Source organism: Felis catus, chromosome F1, assembly GCF_018350175.1.
Source record: "Felis catus isolate Fca126 chromosome F1, F.catus_Fca126_mat1.0, whole genome shotgun sequence".
In the NCBI taxonomy this organism is placed as follows: Eukaryota; Metazoa; Chordata; class Mammalia; order Carnivora; family Felidae; genus Felis; species Felis catus.
In genome coordinates this window covers 54866449-54892147 of record NC_058384.1, presented here as the reverse complement: position 1 = coordinate 54892147, position 25699 = coordinate 54866449, and the positions used below count along the sequence as shown (strand labels likewise).

Below are 25699 nucleotides of genomic sequence, written 5' to 3'. Positions count from 1 at the left end.
TGGTCATTATCACACTTTCTTTGCTCATTTATTCACGTTTACATCCTTCCAAGAAGGATTAAAAATTGCTAAAAATATAATGGAACAATACCTTGATGACGAGGTAAAATCACTGTTATATACACTACAATATAATTCAGGTGACGTGAAGTCTATGAGGGGTAGATGACACATAGATCCAGTGTGAGATCCACTGATAAGAGGAAGCTTTGATTGTGAATATTGGTAAATTTTAAAATGAAAACCTGGCACACATTTCTGTAATGTTACTACACTTTATAAAATTGCAAAGGCATTTTCTTAGTTGGAAAATCAAGTTATAGTGTATGAATTTAGTAATTTAGTACAACACTTTTTGAAATATCAGCTAATTCAGTTGTCCTCAGAAATGGACCATCTTCCCTACTGAGTGTTCCTTCTAGGAGGACATTGTCTAAAGCTAAAACTTCTGACGGGTGAAGACTTATAGTGACCTCTACCTCATATCCAACACGTCACCAAGCACACATGAGGTGTTCCACACACACCTACTATTTTTTAGTGTCTTATAGCCATAAAGAGGATTTTTGCTAGTCTACTGTATAAATACACATTTTACTTTAACATAAATCGAGGCAAATGAAGGTAAAATGTGAATTAGCACATGAATTACTTGCTGATTTTTTATTCTTTAAGACACACAAAACAAACAAACAAACAAACAAACAAAACACCCCGGAATCAAAAGGGTTCCTTAAACTCAGGACTTTATCATGACATCAAAAAGATTATATTCAGTGTGACAGAGAACTAAAATCACCCAATGGAATGGGAACCATATAGCACTTATCATATAGCAAATATAAGCATAATTTTACATACAGAGTAGTTAACTAGTAAACATTTGTTGAATGATATCAAGTAGAGCAGTTTTGGGTGCTGACAAGGGAAGAAGTCAGTTACTCATAAGGAAGGATCACGCTGGAAAATAAGGATCGGATTAGAGAGGGCTTCGAATGCATTTTTCATTAGTTTTAATTTTACTTTCAGCATAGAGCTATGGATAGCTCTGGAATGAGAAAAGTGACATGTGAAAAGCAGCGAGTTAGAAAGTTGAATTTGGCAAGTTGGTAAGATGGATTGGAGCAGGGAGAGATAATTGCATACAACTCCCTTCTCACAGGTGATTTTTTTCCCCTTCTTCCTGTTAAATCAGGTAACTGCTTTGTTTCCCTTTAATCTTATAAATGATATCCATTTATGCTACCTGAATTGTCCTTGTTTGTATTGCTTTACAAGTAATTCTAAAGTAATTTTTATTTTTTTGTACGTTGTTGTCGAAGTAATTCTAGTGTTATTTCCTTGAATGTTTTCCATCCCCAAGTAGATTGTGCCTTTGTGAATTGTGACCATTCTGTAATATTATATATGAGAATAGAGGACACAATGAAATATTTTATTCATTCTCCACCTATCTTGTAACAGGACTTTTTAGAACACTTGATATAAAACTCATTTGAAATACTTTTGGAGAGCCGTTTTGTTTATTTTGCCGTATGGGGTCAAAAGACGTACAGTTTGTACATTCATTTTAACAGCTAATTAATCGAAATCAGTTACTGCAAAACATGTAGGGTATTATATCTTATGATTGTTTTTGAATGAAGATAAATGCGTAGACTAGCAAGCCTAATACATTTCCTTCCATCTCTGCTCTGCTCCCCTTACTTCCTACCCTCAGGGCTTAAAGCCCTATTGTTAAGCCTTGGTTTGCTGAGTTGTGTTCCTTATTATCTGTCACATATATTTGACTGACACATGTGTTGAACATAGCAGGGGGCCTTCATGCTGAGCCTGGTAAAGTTTAGGGGCTTCTTTCTCTCTTCAGAGAAGTTGAGTCAAATTAATACTGGTCCTTAGAGAAGCAGAAAACTTCTGAGTCTTGACACGCGGGCAGGAAGGCTCAGGCAACATCGCCCTGGAGCCTGGAGGCCCGGCGGATTTGATTGACCAGTCCTCACAAAATCGAAAGGCCTTCTTTCGAATGGCATCCTGCCACCCTAAGTATTTGTCAATGTGGGCACTGAAGCAGAATAGCATTTGGAAAGCAAACAAAATGTAATTGCAAATAAGAGCAAAGTTGAAGGAGAAGGACTGTATTAGAGGGAGAGAAGAAAGAATGATGGCCTCTTGTACTTCCTGGGGACATAACACTTCATTTACAGAAGGAATCTTCATCCTTGAAAATATGAGTAGGGGTGTCATCCCACGTTGGACAGGCTTTTCATGAATCCTGTAAGACCGTTGTGTCTCAGATACGTTTACCTGATTTGGGAAGTAATTGACTCAGTTATCTAATTGTAGAAGAACAGGGTGGAATTGTGGCAGATTTGTTCACACCAAAATGAAAATGAGATGTAAAAACAAGCGTGGTGTTTTACCTTTTGAGGACAGTTATGAAATTGGCATTAATAAATCAGTGATAGGAAGAATAAGAAACCATTTTAATGTGGCTAATGAAAGTGAGAGGATGTTTTGTCACTGATGTCATACAGCTAAATTTCCCACATAGTCTTACTTAATGACCTGACAGTGGTACTTCCTTGTACAGCCGTTACTCAGTTTTCATCTGCCATTATTACATTCCTATTTTCTGAGGTTGCTAATAGTAAATAACAACAGCAAAAACTAAACCCGTGTGGTCTTCTAGCATTATAGTTTATTTCACAATCCAAAATGGCGAGAAGTTGACAACTGCTTTGTTATCTAGAGACCATCCGTTCCTTTCTAGCTTCGAGTTGTCTTTTTTGTTTGTTTAATAACTTCAGTAATAAACATAGTCAATGAGAAGAAATATACCTACCTTACTTAGGACTGTAGTCGCTATTGATATAACAATATTTAAACGTGAATCTTAAGAATTCTGGACATACAGTGTGATGTCTACGATTGTCATCAGTAGTTATTGCCCAATTACATAAATATCTCCAGAGTCGTAACAAAGAGTCTTAACAATGTGGAAATACTGTTTCTCATGAAGAACAGAATACCTGCTCCCCCTCTGATGTTGTGGAATAAAATCTACTTTTCCTAACAGGAAAACTTTACTATGTGAATATTTTATTGCTATTTAAAGAGATGTTTTTGCTTTTTTTTTTAATTTGTTATTTCTTTCTAAGACATTTCTGTAATAACTGGAAGCCATATTGTTTGGAAAATAAAATAATGTAACTGCCATACTTGTTTAGTAGAAGCCATTACTTTGCCGTGATGTTTAAAACTGCTTCATTTATTTTTATGAAGATTCCTATCTAACCCTAAATTGTAGTTTTGGAAAGAATTTTGCAAGAATATTGCTTGATATTTTATAACATTGAAGTATCTACTAATAATCAATCATATTAAATACATGCTTCCAAATTTAAAATACACAGAAAGTTTAGTAGAGCACTGTTTTCCACGGGGTGAATTCTGTATGAGGATCTTACTCTCAGATTTTCAAAATGGGTGTCTAGTCCCAAAGTCGCAAAGGTCTCCGTAGCAAAGACATTTCACTCCTGACACAGACTAGTGATATTAACCCTGAGAAGATCATCATGTGTCGACCTCAGTGTTGTATAATTTCATTAAGAAAAAATTCTAAATTATGGCTGTTGTCATATCTTCCCAAGTAAAACAAAAATGGACTTGAAATAACAGGAAAGGGTATTCACCTCTTTTATTTTTTAAAAAAGGACCATGTCCTATGTAAAGATGGAAAGTCATTTAAATATCTACATTTGGTACTGTAAATCTTTTGAGAGTTATTTGCAGCAATTGAATTGAGCTTATAGTTTATACATCTATGATTTCTGAGAAATACACAGTGTGATTATTTCTGACTAGATTGAAAGCTTACATTTGTATTGTGGGATAAATTAGTTACAAATTCGGTTTTATTGTATTCAGTTGCATTGTTTTCATCAGGCAATTTATCACATGGGGGTGTGTGAAATTTCTTCATTTATTAAATTTCAGATTATGTATTTCAAGCCAGAGCAAGACTTAAACATTTTTCCATAAGTATAGCTTCAGGTAAACAAGCAATTTTAGCCCTGAAAATAGCTTCTGCTTCTGTCAACACGTTGTTTATTCTTTCTCTGAGATAAAAAGTTCAGTTTTCTGATATTTGTACCAAGATAAAGTCAGTAAACAAGATTAATATAGTGTGGAAAAGGTTGTCAGCAGCCCTGGCAAAGGAAATAAGTTGCCTGTACATAGAACATACTGTAAACTGAATAAAAGTGTCAGGTCCACCATGAGATAATGTGATCATGAACCTCTAACAAAGCATGACATAGGCACAGTCGGCTTTTCTCATAGCCACAGTGTAGAAAATGGATTACTGTATTCCTGGGATACCCACTGGAATAGCATGAAAACCTCATTTTGAGATGAATGCAGGATGTAGTCCTGGAGTTGAGCCACATGTTTACCTGTGGTGCCCAAACCATAGGGTTATTAATGTCATCATCTGCGCACATGTGCAGTATTTGCATTTCTTGCAATTTCAGAGGGTATGCTGGCATCCTCGTTACCCGAGTGAGAAAAGAACAAACACATGTTTGGAAATGTTAGGCTTTTTTCATAGGCGTTTTTCTGCCTCATCGTGCTTTCTTTGGTGGTATACTTTAAGTGACACGTTTATAATTATGCGGGGTTTTTTATTATGATGATGATAGAGCATAAGTTATGACCTTTCGTTGTAAGATATGTCTCGTTGATTGTGATTGTAGATTCATTCTTGCTTGCATGGCGCTGCTTGCGTTTGCCTTTGAAAACCCTCTATAAAATACAAGGTGTGAATTTTTTTAATGAGAGTAGCTTAGATTATGAAAAATTTTTTTGAAACTTTGACTATCAGACTTTTAATTTTGTTTAGAAATAAAGGAATAAAATGTTGTTCTTTTAGGTGAAATTATATTTTCTTCTGCGCAAATATGTAGATTATCCCTAACTTTATGGGAAAACTATGAAAAGGACTAGCGACTATTTCCTTGATTCAAGTTCTTGCATGCATTTAAATGTGTGCATTATATTTAAGAATTAACCGCAAATCCGTTGGTTTTGGGTAATATCACTAGCTCAACACTAATTAAGCGAACCTCTTTTTTTTGTGTGTATGATGAAATATATGCATAATTGAGCAGTATTTGGAAACAAGAGTCAGTGGTCTAGTTCTTAACATTTTTTTTTATTATAAAAGTACTTTTTAACTAGTCTTAAAATTCTAGCAGAGGAACTATACAGTAAACCACAACAAGAGGCCCTTCTTACCCAGCATGAAATTACACTTTTGGTCCAGGCAATGTGGTTTAGCTTTTGAGAATTAATATTTTATTCTCCATTTTAGCGTAGAAGTCCTCAAACGGAAACGTCCCTTTATTATTCATGGGATTTTTTTTTTTTTTAAGAAACTCATCCGTGATTTATTTTTTGTTTCCACTCTCCTTTCAGGTGGGCACCCCGGGCCCTGTCAGTAACAAGAGAATGGTTCACTTTTCCCCAGATTCTCATCACCATGAGTGAGTACGCACTGATTTGTATAATCTTGGGGTATTCTCCATCTTTCTTTTGGAAAACTGGTAGCTGTTGCTAGTAAGGGTGGTTTAATTTGCACTTCTTATACCACTGACATTGACAGTTGTGCGGAACAATTTCAACCTGTGGCAGAAATGTAAATAAAGGTTTTTGAATACAATCATTCTTTTCTTTGCGGCAGAATTTGAAATGCTAAGTTTTCATTACATTAAGCAGCATCAAGCTCTCCTCCTACTCTTCCTGTCTTCCTCCCTACTCTTTCCAAAGCACTAAAACGCAAAGCGACTACTTAACTCATTACTTCTCTGCTTCCTGCTCCTGCCCAGCAAGAGACGTGAAGGAACCAGAACGTATTTTCATTTGGCAACAGAAGGGAGAGTCTCATTTACTAAGTAATTCCAAAAATTAAAAATTGAGCTTTAACGTTGGTAAATTATTGGGTGAATTTCTAGGTGCTAGTTCTGTTTCTAAGTACATCTTTATCAGAAGAGCTTCAATACATATATATTTTGGGTCAGTACCGTGTCTCCTGGGAAATTGGTTGAACTTGAAGAAAAAGGCCATAAGATAGGGAAAGACATGGATTCATGACTGAATGGATTTTTTCTGGCAAGCAATCATATTAGGATCCATTAGATCCTAGCTTTTAAATCCCTTCCTTAACCAATGTAAAACAAATTATTGTTCATCTATAGTTTATTTTATATAGATTACTAATACAAAATGTAATCTGTATGATATAAAATATTATTTATACAGATTATTATTTTCTGGAGTATTTATTTTATAGGTTACAGTATCATAATCTTTCCTTTAAATAGTTTATTTCATTCATTTTTATTATCCTATAAGACCTTTTCTCTATTGTTTCTCAAACATGAAGAAAAAAGAATAAGGCTTTTTATTAACTCAACCAAAAGATTTATATATTTTCTTCTTAACTTTTTGTTCCGACAGGAATCAAAACCACTAGCAAGTAGATATAGAGCTGTCTTTAAACCAAAAATTGCATTTGTTAATGATTGTAAATGCTCTGAGGGCAGACAAATCTCTTTATCACTATTGGAGTCCTGTGCTAACAGTGCCTAGTAGACAGAAAATAGTAATTGAGTGAATGCAGATATGAAAGTGTGAATGTAAAATGGGGCAAATTGGATAATGTCAACTGAGTATTGCTTCTCCAGTTAGCAGGTATGACCCTCACTGTGTGCCCCTGACATCCATTCCACACGAATCTCCCCAGTGGTTCTTAATCAATTAAATAAGATTCTCTAGGAGTGGAACTCAGATGTCACTATTTTTAGAGTTTCCGAGGTTACCCAATGTGCTTGATTACCATTCTGTCAACACTCAGGACTAACATGGAGTCATTTCACCACCTTGCACCCTCCATGCTACCAGTCCGGTCCAGTCTCTTCAGTATCTCATGCTGACTCCGTCTTTTCCACTTTCTACTCTATTCTTTTAAATAAGCACTGCTATCTTTTATATTAGTACAGGATCCTAGTGAATCTTTCTGTCTCTGTGTTCTCACTCTTTGAGTACATACTGCTTACTTTTGCTAAAGTTCATTCTGATTCTTTAATTCCCCTACTTGTAAACCCCCAGTATTGCCTCTTGACAGTGGAAAAACCTCATTAGCATATTATTAAAAGCTCTTCAGGATCTGACTCCAGTACCTTTCTGCCTGATCCATTATTTCTCCTTCTTAGATAAATGGTCCAACTGTCTTCCCTGATCTGCCTGTCTTCCCTAAATATGACTTCTGCATCACTGCCCTAGGATTTTTCTCTTGGATTCTCTCCTACCCGGGTCTTCAAAAATCCGATTTGTCCTTAATCAGTCTTGACTGGTTGAAAACCACCATTTTATCAGAACGTACTAGATACTAGTAACAGAATACAATACGAAACGAACAATAGCTTAAGCCGAAAGGTTTTATTTTGTTTCTCACATAAGAAGTCAGGAGGGAGGTGGCCCTAAGGCTTTTCAGTGGCGTAAAATTACTATCAAGGGCCAGACTGTTTCCGATTTTCGGTTTCGTCATCTGTTCCTAGAGCTCCTGTAACAAAGCACCACAAACTCGGTGGTTTGAACAACAGAAATGTGCTGTCTGGCAGTTCTGAAGGTTGGAAGTCCAAGGTCAGGTGTCAGCAGGGCTGGTTCCTTCTGAGGCTGGAGGGAGAAGCTGTTCCAGGCCTTTGTCCACACCTGTGGTTTCTGCCAGCCTCTGAGGCTCATTGGCTCCTACTGTGTCACGCTAATCTTGCCTCCATCTTCCTAGGGCCTTTTCCATGTGTGTGTATCTGTCTCTGTGTCCACAGTTCTCCTTTTTATAAGGACGCAGGGACAGAAATATGAGGACACTTTATAAGGTCAGAGTAGAACCTACCCTAGATGACCTCATTTGAACTTGGTTACCTCTGTCAAGATCTATCTCAAAAATAAGGTCGTATTCCGAGCTACTAGGGGTTAGGACTCCAGCATATCTTTCTGGGGCACCAATTCAACACATAATACGATCTTTACCTTTCTTTCTTATGCCCTCATAGTTATGGCCTCATGCCTATAACTTCACATGTCATGTCTGCTTTCAAGGCCAGAAGAAGAGGAAGGGACCAGTGCTAGGAGCTCTCCGCCAGAAGCAAAATTCCTTTCAAAACCACTCACCCACCTTTCCTTAGCTCTCATTGGCCAGAACTGGGTTATTTGGTCACCCGGAGTTGCAAGGGAGTGTAGGGAACCAGTATCTGGCAAAGTTTTAGATCAGTCATGATTGATTACTTGGGTCTGGCACATAGTGCTCCTAACAGGACTTGCCATATGCAAATCATTGACTCCTCAACATGCACACACAACCCTTCTCTCCATACATACATGTGTTTGGAATACCTTCCCTGTCTTTCCCGAAGGACCCCGCTTCAGAATCTCATCCACTTACTTCAGTTACCTCAAAATCTCCTCCAAGACCTCTGAGTGACATGGAGTTTTAATCAGACCTGGCTATGGCTCTTTGCAGTACGGTGACTCATAAATTTAAAGCACCCGTAGATACAATACAGAATTGTATAGAAGGCGGGCTATTTCAGCAGAAGCTCCCATTCAGGAAGTGAGGCACTCAGCACTCAGCCTGCTAAAACCCATGTATCCAATGTGGCAGGCGATTCTCCTTTTTCTACTTTCTTGGGAGCCCTTGCTTATTATTTATACTCTATGATCACAACTGACATGTTCACTGCACCAGGAGCACTTCCAGGCTAGTGCACGGTTCTAGCAGTCCATTGCTTGCTTGTTTTGTTTTTCCTTCCTCGGCTTAGTTGAGATACAATTGACAAATAAAATTGTAATATATTTATTTATTTAAATGTTTGTTTTTGAGAGACAGAGAGAGAGAGAGAGAGAGAGAGAGAGAGAGAGAGAGAGAGATTGAGAGAGCACACGCACAGGAAGGGCAGAGAGAGAGGGAGACAGAGAATCTGAAGCAGGCTCCAGGCTCTGAGCTGTCAGCACAGAGCCCGACGTGGGCCTCAAACCCACGAACCTCGAGATCATGACCTGAGCTGAAGTCAGATGCTTAACCAACTGAGCCTCCAAACATCCCAAATTGTAATATACTTAAAATGTACTACATGATGATTTGATACACGTATACATCGTAAAAGGATTCCCACCATTGAATTCACACATCCCTCACCTCACATATTTACCTTTTTTTTTCTTTTTTTAGAAAACACTGAAGGTGTTACTCTCTTAACAACTCTCAAGCATACAATTCAGTATTGTCAATTACAGTTGCCATACTATACATTAGATCCTCAGATCTTACTCATTTTATGACTGAAATTTTGTGCCCTTTTATTCACCTCCCCCTCGAACCTCCACGCCCAGCCCCACAATACCACTATTCTACTCTGTTTCTATGATACCATGCAGTACATATCTTTGTCTGGCTTATTTCACTTAGCATGATGCCCTCCTTAGCATGGAGGTCCGTCCATGTTGTTGCAACTGGCAGGATTCTCTTCTTTTTAAGGCTAAATAATATTCCAGTGTGTGTGTGTGTGTGTGTGTGTATCACAACTTCTTTATCCATTCATCCATTGAGGGACACTTAGGTTGTTTCCATATCTTTCCCACTGTGAATAAAGCCACAATGAATGTGAAGTACAGATATCTCTTCAAGATAGTGATTTTGTTTCCTTTGGATATATATCCAGAAGCAGAATTACTGGATAACATATGGCTGTTGGACTTCAATTTTTGAGGAAGCTCCATACTGTTTTCCATGGTGGCTGCACCAGTTTACATTCCCACCAGCAGTTTTTCTTTCTTGTCTTTTTGATAATAATCATTCTAAAAAGTATGAATTGATAATCTTATTTTGATTTTTATTTGCCTTTCCTTTATGATGAATTATGTTGTGCACCATTTTATGTACCTGTTGGCTCTTGGTTTGCCTTTTTTGGGAAAGTATCTATCCGGGTTCTTCGCCCATTTTCTAATTGGACTATTGGATTTTTGCTCTTGAGTTGTACGTGTACCCTGTATATTTTGGCTGTTAACGCCTTATCAGATATGTGGTTTGCAAATATTTTCTTCCATTCCATAGGTTGCTTTTTTATTTTGTTGATGGTTTCCTTTGCTATGCAGAAACTTTTCAGTTAGATGTAGTACCACTTGCTTATTTTTACTTTGTTACCTTTGCTTTGGTGTCAATCCAAAAACTCATTGTGAGGATCAGTGTCAAGTTTTCTTCTAGGAGTCTTAAGATTTCAGATCTTGTGTGCAAGTCCTTAACCCATTTTAAATTGATACTTGTGTATAGTATACTATAGAGCTCCGGTTTCATTCTTTTGGAAGTGGCTGTTCAATTTTCCGAAGACCATTTATTGAACAGATGATCCTTCCCCAGTGTATATTCTTGACTCTTTTGTCAAAATTAATTGCTCATAAATGCATGGGTTTATTTCTGGGCTATTTTGTGCCACTGATTTTTGTGTCTGTTTTTAGCCAGTTACATACTGTGTCGATGACTATGGCTTTGTAATATAGCTCGAAATTAGGAAGTGTGATGTCTCTAGCTTTATGCCTTATCAAAACTGCTTCGGTTATTTGGGGTGTTTTGTGGCTCCATACAAATTTTAGGATTTTTTTCCCCTATTTATGTGAAAACGGCCATTACAATTTTTATAATGATTGCGTTGAACCTGTGGATTGATTTGGATAGTATGGACATTTTAACAATATTGATTTTTCCAGTCCATGAACATAAAATATCTCTCCATTTATTTGTGTCTTCTTCCATTTCCTTCACTAATATTTCATACTTTTCAGCGTGCAGGTGTTTTACCTCCTTCATTAAATTTATTTCTAAGTATTTTATTCTTTTTGATGCTATTATATATGGCATTGTTTTCATAATCCCTCTTTCTAATAGTTTGTTTTAGAAACAACTGATTGATGTCTCTTGATTTTGTATCCTGCAACTTTGCTGATTTTCTTTATTCTAACAGATTTTTGGTAGAGTCTTTAGGTTTTCTGTTTATAATATCAAGTTATTTGCAAGCAAATACAATTTTACCTTTTCCTTTCAGATTTGGATGCCTTTTTTCCCCAGGCCTAACTGGTCAGGATAGAATTTCTAATACTAAGTTGTGAAATACTAATACTAATACTAATACTAATACTAATACTAATACTTAATAACTGAAGTAGCGAGAATGGGCATCCTTGTCTTGTTCCTGATCTTAGAGGAAAAGCTTCCAGTTTTTCACCATTTAGGATGGTGCTACTTGTAGGCCTTTGCTATGCTGAGGTACATTCCTTTTATGCCCAGTTTGTTGAGAGTTTTTATCATGAAAGGATGTTGAATTTTGTCAGATTCTTTTTCTGCAGCCATTAAGATGATCACATGATTTTTGTCCTTCATTTTGTTAATGTGGTATGTCACATTTATTGATTTGCAGATGTTAAACCATCCTTGCATCCCTGGAATAAACTCCACTTGGTCATTATTTGTGATCCTTTTAATGTAATGTTGAATTTGGTTTGCTAATATTTTGTTGAAAAATTTTGCATCTATATTCATCAGAGATTTTGGCCTATAATCTTCTTATAGTGGCCTTATCTGGCTTTGATATAGAATATAATGCTGGTCTCACAGTGCTATAGTATGGGAGTGATCCCTCCACTTTTATTTTTTGGAAGAGCTTGAGAAGGATTCATGCTCTTTCTTATTTATTTTCAACATAAAAATTGTATTTGCTTGGAAGCATTAGAATGTCAACAGAACAGCTGCAGGGTTTTTTTTTGTTTGTTTGTTTTTTGTGTTTTGTGGTTTTTGTTGTTGTTGCAGTTACAGAGTGGTATTTAGTTAACAGAACAATTATCTTGTATTAGTTGCCTCAGAGACAAGGGAAGATGAGTACAGTACTGTGCCCATTTGTAACTAATTTGTGGTGTGCACCAGTAAGAACCTGCTGTAAATTTCCATGCCGGTCTACAGCCCTCTTACTGTACCAGGCAAAGTTAGTGGCTACTAAAAATACTGCCAGGACAAGGCTATCTAAAGACACATTTGGTAGCATGTTAACTATACAAAAAAAGACACTACACTTTGCAACCATAACTTGCACACCATTGCAGTTCAATATTTTTTCTTTAAAAGGAAAGGAGTTGTGTATAGGGGAGTTCAGCGTTTTACAGACCAGAAAAAACAAACTTGGGCTATAACCAACCTATTCATCATCTTCTTCGTCTTCATCCTCTTCCTCATCTTCTTCCTCTTTTGCCTTTTTTTTCTTTTTTTCACCCTTGATGACTCCCTTTTTTGCCTCATCAGGCTCTCCTGTAGCCCACTATGCAGCAACCTCCTTTTTATATTTTTCTTCAGCTCAGTAGCCTTTCTTCATAAAGCTGCTTGTCATTTACAGCAGAATTATAATATTTCTCTCCCCGTTTCTTTGCAACATCACCAGTGGATAGGCTGAGATGCTTTCCTTTGATTTGGGGACGATACTCAGAACAAAATAAGAAAAAGGTCAAGAGAGTACTCTTGGGTGCATTGACTGGGATCCTTGAACTTCTTTTTGGTTTTCCCTGTAGGAGGGAGAGAAGTTGTCATTTTTCTTTCTTAATGGCCCTTGTCCCCCTTTGCCATGTCTTCAAAAACTTTTCTTTTCTTTTAAATAGACATAGTCTTCCACCTCTCTGAATGCTTCTTAGAAAACTCTGAGAAGTTGGGCACCTGGGTGGCTCAGGTGGTTGAGAGTCTGACTTCGGCTCAGGTCGTGATCTCACAGTTCGTGAGTTCAAGCCCCGCATTGGGCTCACTGCTGTCAGTGCGGAATTCACTGGTGAATTCATATGGCCCTAGACTTTTCTTTGTTGGCGGTTTTTTGATTACTGCTTCAATCACCTTACTAGTACGTGATCTGTTCAGATTTTCTAATTATTATTTGAAATTGGTAGACTGTATATTTCTAGGAATTTATCCATGTCTATAGTCTCTAAGATGTTGGCATGTAATTGTTTATAGTAGTTTCTCAGGATTCTTAATATTTCTGTGTTATCAGTTGTAATGTCTCCTCTTCATTTCATGTTTTATTTATCTGGGTCTTTTCTCTTTTTTTCTTATTCTAGATAAAACTTTGTCAGTTTTATCTTTACAAAATCTAGCTTTTAGTCTCATACATCTTTTCTATTGTCTTTTCTATTTGATTTATCTCCATTCTAACCTTTGGTATTTTCCTCTTTCTGCTAGCTTTCAGCTTTGTTTCTTCTTCTATTTATAGTTCCTTGAGGTGTAAAGTTAAGGTGTTTATCTGAGGGTTTTTTCCCCCTAATGTAGGCATGTGTCACCATAAACTTCCCTCTTAGAACTGCTTTTGCTGTGGTAAGTGCTCACGTGCTCACTAAGAACTGCTTCTTTGTTTACTATAGTCCTGTAAGTGTCATGAACACAAGCTCCGTTGGCTTTCAGAGCGAGGTGTTTTGGGGCCCCATCCAAGGGTGGGAGTCTTCAAAGTTGGGACACTAGATGTGTCTTCCAAAACCTTTGCTCCTCAGGGAGAAGTTGGGAGTTGGAGGGTCCCTCCTGAGTGTATGGCTTAGTGCCAGTGTGGGATTTATGGTGAGAGTGTGTTCAGCCTTTCCTACCCACTTTGACATGGGTGTTTTCTCATCTTCCCGATGTACGGGAGTCACTCAACTAGTTTCTGGATTTCTCACAAGGAAATTATTCCATGTATAGCTAGAAAATGGTGTGTTCATAGAAGAAAGGAGTTCAGTAGCCTCCTCTGTCACCATCTTAGTTCCTAGCAGCCCCTTTCTGGTTAGTGGACATCAGCAGGAATTTAAAGTCACAGACTAAAGTCAGAGGTGGCCAAGTTGTTTGTTTAGGCATTAGGGTTCCTTCAAAAATGGAGTAGGTTCTCTTGTGTTTGTGGTTGCAATTCCTTGCCTGGAAATGCTACTGGCCTTGATGTTCTTCCTATATCCTTACTTAGCTTTTAGCTTAAAGACTTCTGCCCCGATGCCATGTGAAAGAAACAGTGACCTCCAGAGAATAGGTACCAGTCTTTAAGAAACCTCTAGTCAGCGTGCTCACCCTCTTTGTCAGAGAGGCACTCTGAGGAAGGTCTAGACCAGAGCCTTAGTCATGGTAGTCAAGGCCCCGTGAAGTCTAACCTCCATGCCACTGGCTGCATCCACATAGGAATTCCAAACCAGATCTTCCCACCTGCAGCTCCCTAATTATGAGTCTCTCATTAAAATTGAATTGTAATCTATACGCTGAAAGTACCTCTTTCAACAAATCTATATTTTCATCTGTTTCTTCAGGCCTGCCCCTGACTATGTAGGGCAAATGAACAAGGTGCCTTGTAGGCTTTGTTCTACAAGTTTCGTTTTGAGTGACACCATAGAATACAGCATTATGAGTATTTTATTTTACACAAATAAGTAAGTACACAGGCACACTTTGTACTACACATAGATACACACAGCCCCAGTTGAATTACCTATTAGTAGTACCCTTCTGGGGACTAGTCTCTTTCTCTGGTCAGTTTCAAAACCGACCACACTTTGCTTCAGTTTGTCTGCTTCATTGTCCTGGGAAGGAAACGCAACAGGTGAAATTTTCTACCATTTCCTTTAACAAGAGAACGTATATGGTCAGTGTTCAAAGTTGGCCAGATGTAGTTTTAGATATATGCTTCCCCAACTTTCTTGCCCAGATAATTAAGTCCATACTTTCATTCAACCTACTCCCTATGATAAAATTAGATACATAAAACTGACTCAGTCTCATAGTAGAAAAAACAAGGTATTTATACCCTCAAGATATGCAAATAATTTCCTAGGGAATCCTGGTCAAGAATTTTAAGGGAGTCAATGTCCAGATTCCTTTGCATGTATACACACACACACACCTTCTTTTCTGAAATCATTAGCCCCTGCAATTTTGCTGATTCCTATTTTTCACAACTGCCTTTCTTCAACTTTGGAAGAAAAAGACACCCCTCACCCCCAAGTCCTACCCTTTGGCACCTTGTGTCACAGCATAAAATCCTTTTGGGTTTCAAACAGAGGGACATTCCAAATACTGTGCTGATATTGATGTGGACAGATTGAATCTAATGACCAAATTACAAAGCCTTTTGCAAATTAGGTAGATTGTTTCTAATTCTTTGTTTTCAGCAGCTGGTAGATTGTTAAAAATACTCCTTTATCTAAAAGTCATTGTGTGATTTTTGGTATAAATCTCTAAAGGAGTTCAGTAATCAAATAACTGCTCTAACCATATTCTTTTTATTTCCATTTACCAAGTTATGTGAACAAGGTTTCTGAGCACTCAAATTGATAAAAATAAAAAATATGAATAGAATTGATGCTAAAGGTAATATTCATCAATGACTACACGAACTAGTTTGGGGAAAAGTTTATTATGCTATTCCTAATAAAATTGTATTCATTTTTGTTTGGAACTATCAAAATACACTTATGTTAATTTCATTAATTAAATACCAGTGACAACTTTTTCAGATCTTAAATAACTGTTATCAACTAACCTTAATCAGTATTGCTGATCACTTCATCAAAATAATTTTAAAACTCTAGTTTTATAGTCACAGAAATTTAAGAAAATTAGATAGATAGATAGATAGATAGATAGATGATAGATAGACAGATAAGACACATATCATTGTTGCAGAGGAATATGGCAGGGTTACTAATATACGGCTTTCAAACATAAAAATATATTACATTAGGATAAACTTCTGTGCAACAGTGATATTGGAAATCCAAGGAGTTCAAGGAGAAAAATAAGCCATGTAAAATTTTCAACTTTTAAAGAAGTGATTTTCATGGTGTTTTGTTTTGTTTTGTTTTGTTTTTAAATGCATTGATGGTGGATATCAAACCACAGTGATATTTGGACTCCAATGGGTATATTTAAGAATGGCATGATGGTTTTATTTTAAAATGTTAACATATGTAATTTATAGAAACTAATATTTGCAAATATTTAACTTTTATGGTGAAAAATTTTAGATATCTACTGAAAATATGTGAGGATATTTTCATAACTGCATCAGACAATATGCACTGAGAAATGGTTGAAGACTGGTGTGTATAGACTTTCAGAAAAAAGTAATGGAATGTTCTACAAATAATGGTTTAAACAAATCACAGTTTAATTTACCGACATTACCAGAAGTCTGGAGAAGTAGGCAGTCCCAGTGCTATTGAGGAGGCAACATCAGCCACAATGTCCTCTAAGGAATCCCTGGAATTTTCCACAAAATTCCCACCAGCAATTCTCTATACCTTCTATATTCTCCCTTTAGTTTTTTATCTCTACTTGCTTATAGTATTTATCACATTATTCTCTAGAACATAGTTGCTATACACATGTTTCATTCACCTTAGTGGACCATGAGTTAGAGACTTCGTCTCGTTCTTCTTTAAGATTCTTATAGTACACAGCAGAATGCCTTACATATCAAAGCATAAGCTCTGGGGTCAAGTTTACCCAGTTCCACTACTGGCTAGTGATGGGAAGACTCACCCCTTCCTGACACTGGCACAAAAGTATAGGGAAAGCACAGATTAACTGTGGTTTTGTGTGATCCCTTCTACAGTTTACCTCCAAGCTGTAATAACTGACCTGGACGAATGGCTAGAAATGGTCATTAAATTACTAAATATTCAGGAACTCTTAATTGGAAGTAAACTACTTTCATTCAGTTAACTGTGATTTGTCTAAGTCAATATTTGTTTTGCTTTAGAAGATCACCGTCTAAACAGTCTGAAATAGGAGTACTTAAAATAATTTTACTTCATAGAATTTCAGACTTAAAAACAGATTCTAATGAGTAAAGGAAAAACTATTTTACAGGCTCTAACATAATAATGTTTAGGAACTTCAGTTTTGAAACTATGTGGTTATAGGCTCGCATGATCAACAAAGGGTAGTGGAGAGCAGCCTAGAAATGACCATTCAAAAAAAAAAAAAAAGGCTGCTGAGCTGGGAAGTGAAAAAGGATGTTTTTTCCTTAATAGAAGGAATGCCCAGCGTGGTGCTCAATATGCAAGAGCGCACCTCACTCAAAGTTTTCAGCCCAGTTTATGAGAGTAGTGGAGGTTGGCCAATAAAAGTTTGGGTAGTTTCTATAAAAATTATATTTGGCAATAATCTCAATTGTAAAAAAGAATTACTTATAGAAATTTGGTGAACAGCCAACTTTGCTGCACCCCTCAGAACGTGGAAATCTCAGTCTTAAAGGTAAACTGACACAGGTATCTGTGTGGTTTTTGAGAAGCCTTGCAGAATTATGAAAGTCTGATTGTTTTAATAAAGTAATACTTAACATTGTACTAGTCACATACCTATATTTTGCATAACTCTTTATAATTGTGTATGCTTTGTGTATTTATAGTCCAGTTGTTAATATACTTTAGGCCTCTTTTAATAGAAAATATTTAGCCCAGATAAATGAAACAGCCATTAAAATAACCGTGGAAAGGTACACAAAAAGCGACAAGAACCTGAATCCAGGAACGCCTGGGTGGCTCAGTCAGTTAAGCTGCTGACTTTGGCACAGGTCATGATCTCAGTGTTCATGAGTTTGAGCCCCACATCAGGCTCTGTACTGACAGCTCGGAGCCTGGAAGCTTCCTTTGATTCTGTGTCTCCCTCTGTCTCTGCCCCTCCCCTGCTCACACTCTGCCTCTCTCTGTCTCTCAAAAAGTAAATAAACACTAAAAAAGAAAAAAAAATTTTAAAAAAGAACCTGAATCCAGCTAAAGCAGAGAAATCTGTATCTAGGTTCTAAGAAAAAATAACATGTTAAGTTTTGAAATTCACGTTTAATTATTCGGTTGACTTTCTGAAAATACAAATATTAATATGCAGAAAAAAATATATGACTACATATTCTTTAAAATATTTAAGGCTTCTTGTGGGGTTACTTTTTATTCACTCTACCTTCCTTTCTGGACTAACCCTAAATGGTTCCAGAATTTTTTCCTTTTTACCATTCACTTATGAGATACCTGTTTTTAAGTTGAGTAAATATGAAGGGGTGCCTGGGTGACTCAGTAAGTTAAGCATCCAACTTCAGTTCAGGTCATGATCTCACAGTTTTGAGTTCAAGCCCTGCATCAGGCTCTGTGCTGACAGCTCAGAGCCTGGATGGAGCCTGCTTCGGATTTTGTGTGTCCCTCTCTCTCTGCTCCTCCCCTGCTAGCTCTCTGTCTCTGTCTCTCTCTCTCAAAAATAAATAAACATTAAAAAAATTAATAAATAGAGTAAATATGAAATATTAGTTGACTTTTAAATGATATCCATATTTGCTTTTATTTTATTTTAAAGTATAGGACATTTACCTGAGGCATTATATGTAAATCAAAACTTACTTTAAATGCAAGTGGGTAACTACCTATAATCCTATGATGAATTCCTTCATAAAGCAAATATTTACACTTTATCTTATCTTTTGTATAAATATCAAGTTTGCTTGAAGCAAGATTTGCCTGGATTAAAGGTTAGTTCATTGGGAATACTTTTATACTTTGAAATTTAGCATCTATTGCTTTATAGTAAAAATGGCTTTAACTTCAGATTGAGATAAATAAAATATACCCGATCAATTCCTCCTCTGATTTACTGTGTTTCCCTTGGAAAGTCATTTTAGCTTTCATGTGTCATAATTTTTAGTTATGGAATAAGGATAAGAACAGTCCTTCTTATATAAGGTATTATTCAAGCTACTTATGTAAACTACAGACAAATTATTAAACCGGGTATAAAACATTTAGGATGATGATGATGATGATGATGATGGTAATGCTTTATCTGGATAGTGTATTTTATTTTTCCAAGTATTTTCACATGCATCAATCTCTCCAGTGTTTTTAGTGCCTCTCTGAAGCAGTGATGACACCCCCATTTTATAGATAATTTGACTTTGGAAAGTCACACACTATATTCTGCTCAACCAAAAGTCAATTAAAAAAACCAATGTGTTCAGCATCTATTATGTATTTGATAACATGCTAAACCTGTTGGGGGAACCTGTAAATATTACGTATGAACATTGCTGTCTCTACTGACATTTAGGAATAAATAGGTAGTTCTCACAAAAATTCAGAGAATAAAAGTTCACATATTACTCTATTCCACTGTGTACTACAGGAGAAGAAAATTAATATTTGTTTTAAACACCTACTCTACACCAGGTTCTTAGCCTTGTTTAAGCTTCCCAATACTGTAAAGAGAGGTGGGCTTCATTTTATTGCATAGATGAGGAAGACAAATGTAATGGAAAAACTCGGATTTTTCCTTCCTACCTTTTTTTCTCTTACGTCTTCTTTGACACTCATACAGAACACTTCATCTCTGCCACTTCTGGTCACCAAATGTTGGGAGGCTTTTCCTCACGACAACAAGCAAGTCTCCAGGAAATCAGCTGGCTGTCCTGCTTCAGCTCAGTTTTGACACTAGGTACTTGGAGATAGCATCAGATTCCACAAGTTAAGGGTCCAGTCCTGCGAGACTGCCTTGTCCCCTAACCTCCCACATCTCCAGATTCCACTCACAAACCTAGGCTGTTACCTATGCTTCTGACCTACCAGATGCAAATTGGAGGCTCCAACAACTGCCTCCAACTGAGGACACCAATTTCAAGTCCAGGTGGTTACCTGTACTTTCGACTGGTTGTAAATCAGAGGTCCCCACAGCACCCTCCTTGGGTTGATTTAATTTGCTCACAGAATTCAGAGAAATGTTTTACTTACTAGGTTACCAGTTTATTATAAAAGAACGTAACTCAGGAACAGCCAGATGGAAGAGATACATAGGGCAAAGTACGGAGTAGGGGTGTGGAGCTCCCATGCCCTCTCCAGGAATGCCATTCTCCCCACATCTTCACCTGCTCCCCTATCTGGAAGCTCTCCAAACCTTGCCTTTTGGGATTTTTATGGAGGCTTTATTACATAGGCATGATTGATTGAATCATTGGCCTTGGGGAAAGATTCAACCTCCAGCCTTCTCCCTGTCCCAGAGGTCAGGAATTGGGACTGAAAGATCCAACTTCTTGGATTGGAAAGATCCAATCCAAGGTTGGTTCCCTTGACAGTTAGCTCCCGTCCTTAGGTAGGGTCCAAAAGCCACCTCATTAATATAACAATTTTTCACTCTCAATGCTTTGGAAATTCCAAGGGTTTGGGGAGCTGTGAGCCAGGAATTATGGAAGAAGACCAAATATATATGAGAAACACATTTAGATCACCTGAATAACCAAATGCATAGTTCTCTTATAAATCATTTATTGCTTCAAGACTCAAAAAATAAAAGTAATTTGTCAGAGTTCACCCAGCTAGTAAGTGCCAGAGTATTCAAACTTCGATCTTTCTGATTCTAAAACCCATGATTTAGCAACCACACCAGGCTGGATTTACATTTGTAGTTCAATAAAAGAGATGAAGTTCTAGAAGGCTCTCTTGGGCATTGTTTTACAATTGACGTTTAGTTCCAGAGAAAAATAGATGAATGAGGGATATTTTTACTTCCTGGTCAACTGGTCCACAAAACATGAGAACCCAAAAGAATCCTAAAGACCATGTAGGCCAGTGCTGTTATTCTTCCCGTTTCATAGAGTGACATGGTACCTCTAGTTGTTGAAACTCTGCCCTGTATCTCAAGTCATTCATTTACTTATTCATTCAGAAAATATCTGTGAGGGCCTACTATGTGCTCATCACTGTTCTCCTGGCACAGCCTAACAGAGGTAATAGACATTAATCAGGAAGCACACGCATAAATGTGTATCTAGACACTAACACACAAACACATTGTTAGTGAGCTAAGTACTCTAAAAGATAACTTTTTAAAAAATAATTTTAGGGGCGCCTGGGTGGCGCAGTCGGTTAAGCATCCGACTTCAGCCAGGTCACGATCTCACAGTCCGGGAGTTCGAGCCCCGCGTTGGGCTCTGGGCTGATGGCTCGGAGCCTGTTTCTGATTCTGTGTCTCCCTCTCTCTCTGCCCCTCCCCCGTTCATGCTCTGTCTCTCTCTGTCCCAAAAAAATAAATAAACGTTGAAAAAAAAAATTAAAAAAAAAATAATAATTTTAGGGGCACCTGTCAGTGCCTCAGTCAGTTAAACATCTGACTCAGCTCAGCCCGTTAAACATCCGACTCAGCTCAGGTCATGATCTTGCAGTTCATGAGTTTGAGCCCCACATCGGGCTCTGTGCTGACAGCTCAGAGCCTGGAGTCTGCTTGAGATTCTGTGTCTCCCTCTCTTTTTTCCCCTCCCCTGCTCACGCTCTGTGTCTCTCTCTCTCAAAAATAAATAACCATTAAAGCTTTTTATTAAATAAATAAAAACGAATTGCAACTAGACATCTAGCTAGGGAAGGCTTCCTTACATACTACAAGCTTCAGACGGGACCTCGAAGATCCAAGTGAATGGGGATGAGAAGAGCATTTCAAGCAGAGAGAATTACTATCTGTTCAGGCAGTGTAAGGGAAGGCTAGCGAGTGAGCACAGAATGTGAGAGAAGGAGGGATTACTGAGTGAAACGTTGGGCAAAGACACGATGCTAAGCGTCGGGGGCCATTTAGGGATTCTTTCTCCTAGGAGCAGTGCAAAGCCACTTCAGACTTTGGTTCATTTGTGTTTATTTTTGTTTGCTTGAGGTAAGGGTGTGAATAACTAAATATTCAAGAATTAGCTCCAGCATCACTCTAGCTGTGCAGTATGATAAATGGATTAGAGTTAGTAGGTACAAGAAAACTTGCAACTTGCTGCAAAGTTTGAATATGAAAGAGAAAGGTATCCAAGCTGAATTGAGTTGTCCACTGGAAGGATGGGACTGCTGTTCACTGAGCTAGTGAACTAGCTAGATGAAGACTTGCTTTGTAACAAAAGGAATATTTGAGGTATTTACGTATTTACTAAAAGGGGCGCCTGGGTGGCTCAAGCAGATGAGCATCTGACTTTGGCTCAGGTCATGATCTCGCGGTCGTGAGTTTGAGTCGCCCATAGGGCTCGCTGCTGTCAGCTCAGAGCCCACTTTGGATCCTCTGTCCCCCTCTCTCTCTCCCCGTCTCCTGCTGACATTCTCTTTCACAAAAATGAATAAACACTTAAAAATATATACAGGAAGCCCATTACATGTTAATACAAATAGTATGTTTTTATGAAAATTAACGATCTTCCCCCCCCCAAAAAAAATTAGTGAGAACATGCCATTTTTTGCACAAATCGCTTTAATGTCTGGCTTCATAGATGACAGTTTAGATTCGTTGCTGCTTCCACTTTCAGCTTGTGGTAATCTGTTGTTTTGGTGGAAGCACATGAAGCAAATCCAGCCTCACGGATAATAACTAGTTGGAAAAGGAAGGAGTATTTTAATAGCCTTTTCATTTCAGATCATTGTGGATATTCTCTGATACTATACTAAAACATAAACAGTGGTTGTTTCTCAAAAGTTAATTATAGTGTGTAATCTAAAAACATAACAATGGATAGTTTTGCTCTGTTATGCTAAATCTGTTGGTCTGTCTTGAACTCTGAATGGATTCACTTACACATCGTGATTTAGTAAATCATACATTGGTCATGTAAAGGCACAGTCCATAACAGAGGGGAAATGCATTAGTCAAGTTGTCCAGATAACTGCAATAAATAATTTGCTTCTAGTTGGTAATTAATCCAGATGTCATTTACAGATACCAATGAGCGTCCATTTCCACGTCAAAGTAGAATGACCTGCCAAAGAGCATCACTGTCTTTGAGCTTAAAAAATGTTCCAGGAAGAGCATAGACAACTCCTACGAATGTAGAGGCTGTTTATTCCCAGGTGTTAGTGCCACAGAGGCTAGAGATTACATAGAAGTCTAAGGAAATGTGCCCTTTGTAATAGAAGTGTCTTGTCCTCTGAACGCAAACTGTGGGCAAGTAGCCTAATGTCTCATAAAGTAGACTTTAGGAAAAATTTCCTAAAGTCTCATGAGAATGACCTTGTAAGGTTTTGATGAGGGTAAGAAATAATACATGTCATGTTTCTAAAGAGTACTTGGTACATAAAAATACCCAATATTATTGTTCTCGAAAAAAAACAAATAGCATTAATATTGGTGTCGTTCCCTGTGGGCTTTTAGTGGCTTATTTGCCACTAAAATTTCTCTCGATTTCCTGTTCCTTGGTGTTTACAAGTAGTTTTGATGCTGAATACTGCCAAAGGACTGGGCACATAGCTAATAACCACTCCCATTGAAAAGGTGTCAGCAGATGGGTCAAGTATTAAGGATCCAAGGAGCAGCCGAAACAATATAGGTGGACCATGCAGGGCAAGGACAGCTGGAGAAGGGAAGGCTCAACTGTGCAGGGACTCCTATATTTTGAATGTTGTCATTGACAACAGCCAGAGCCCAAGTTGTTATCACAATGGAAGGAATAGGTTCAAGGTACCTTCAGCTGATGCTCCAGAATTCACATGATTCAAGGGCTTTGCGTGATTGTTCCTGGGGGCATAGCCAGAGGATATAATATTCTTGTATTTTTAATGTTTTTTAAAACTCCAGCAATCCAGAAGTCATAATTTGTTGTAACGATGCTATAATTAAGTTGTGGTAAATGATAGCATTTGAAGATTTTATAACCAGAATTGATTCATAAAATGGATACAGTCCCAGCAGTTTATGTTAACATAATTAAATGGAAATGTAATTCTAACTGAGTTTGCTTATTAAATTGAAAATTACTGGGTTATGAGCACTCTTACAATTCTGTCAAAATTGGTGTAAGTCTAGAATTACATGAAATATCCATTAAAATAAAGCATATTTAAGGCTCCGTTGTTGGTGGTGAATACGTTTCTTAACGCGCATGCAGATTGATCATGTGAGAGCATGCGCTTGTAGTTAGGTTCATGCTAACTCCTTTTCTCTTTCCTCTACAGCCATTGGTTTAGCCCTGGCACTAAGACAGAGCATGGCCAGGTAAGGAGCATTGTAATCCAAAGAGAAGTTACTTAGTCTCTTTCAAATATTTATAGATCTCCCTTCAAGGTCGTGGATCAGCTCTATAATAAAAGATATAAATCCCAGCTTATTTAAAAAGGAGTTAATCGTGCCAGTGCTTAAGACACTGACCAAATGAATGATGCTCGGTAAACATCAGAGTGCTTACCACCACGTTCCTCAGTCACATATGTCCCCCCCCATGGAAAGGCTCTGGGGTTCACTTGTTTATAGGACTCTACCATTTATATTTGTTTTTCATGAAGTTAAGGTATCAAGATACATGCTTAAAAAGTTGATTTGCAGCCGACATAAGATCAGCAAACGAGAATATTTTTACTTCTGAAGTTCAGAAGGTCGTGATAGTTTCTTACAAGTTTATGTCATATTTTTAAGTGAGATTTCTTTTTTTATTGCTTAATAAAACATGGCAGCAGAGCGATTGGTCACCATAACAAAAAACTTGGCATTCATTTCAGTTAACTTTACATATAAAATAAGTACTTAACTTTCTTTTTCCCTTGAATGTATTCATCTTCTCTCTGCAGTGTGCTAAGGCAATTTAGGGCTTAAGGCTTTGATGAGTTTTAAAGCTTATGCATTTTAGACTTTGCATCCTTGTTGAGTTTTTTTTTTCATTCTGAATTATAAAAGTTGTTTTTAAGTGGGTCAAAAACATGATATGTAAAAAATACCTTTAAATACATGAGAATGAAAAACCTCACATCCACAGGGATCATTTTCTGTGACAGGTGGTAGGTAGACAAAGAGGGGGTTGTAGCTGGTAATGATAATTGACAACATTAATATATTTGTGATATTTTATTTCTTAAGCTGGCCAGTAGGTCCACAGTTGGTTGTATATACACAACCTTTTGCTCGTAAAGGCGTAAAGGAGGGTGATAAGGGCACCTGGGTGGCTCAGTCAATTATGCGTCTGACTTCAGCTCAGGTCATGATCTCATGGTTTGTGAGTTCAAGCCCTACATTAGGCTCTGTTCTGTCAGTGCGGAGCCTGCTTGGAATTCTCTCTCTCTTCCTCTCTCCCTTTGCCTCTCCCCCACGGTCTCTTTCAAAATAAATAAACTCAAAAAAAATTTTTTAAATCACCTTTAAACAAATTTTTAGGGGCGCCTGGGTGGCTCAGTCGGTTAAGCGTCCAACTTCGGCTCGGGTCATGATCTCACAGTTCATGAGTTCGAGCCCCGCATCAGGCTCTGTGCTGACAGCTCAGAGCCTGGAGCCTGCTTCACATTCTGTGTCTCCCTCTCTCTCTGCCCCTTCCCTGCTCGTGCTCTGTCTCTCTCTGTCTCAAAAATAAATAAACATTAAAAAAATTTTTTAAAGGGGGTTGCTAAATACTTCATTATAAACTATACTTATTTCCTAATACACAGAAACCTAATTAAAGAAAAATATCATGTGACTTCAGTTTAAAGGTAGCTTGTAAACTTGCTCTTTTCCATGAGAGCAATTATCCCCTTTAAAAGATATTTCTCACATTAATAGTATAGTAAGGACAAGTATTTCTAAAGATTTGGAAATTAACCAAACTAAGTTATATCTTTGACGTTGTCATCTTATTATTCATAATGTAAAAATTAG

At 37.5% G+C, this 25699-nt stretch overlaps 1 protein-coding gene across 3 annotated transcripts in view; it reads left to right on the top strand.

Annotated features, from left to right (window-relative positions):
• Positions 1-25699, top strand: part of GPATCH2 (G-patch domain containing 2) — a 175763-nt gene that overhangs the window by 102326 nt on the left and 47738 nt on the right. For all 3 annotated transcript variants that reach the window (XM_045049003.1, XM_045049004.1, XM_045049005.1), the window contains exons 6-7: positions 5476-5543; positions 24034-24073. In XM_045049003.1, the coding sequence (XP_044904938.1) occupies positions 5476-5543; positions 24034-24073 (108 nt within the window). The remainder of the gene's footprint in view (positions 1-5475; positions 5544-24033; positions 24074-25699) is intronic.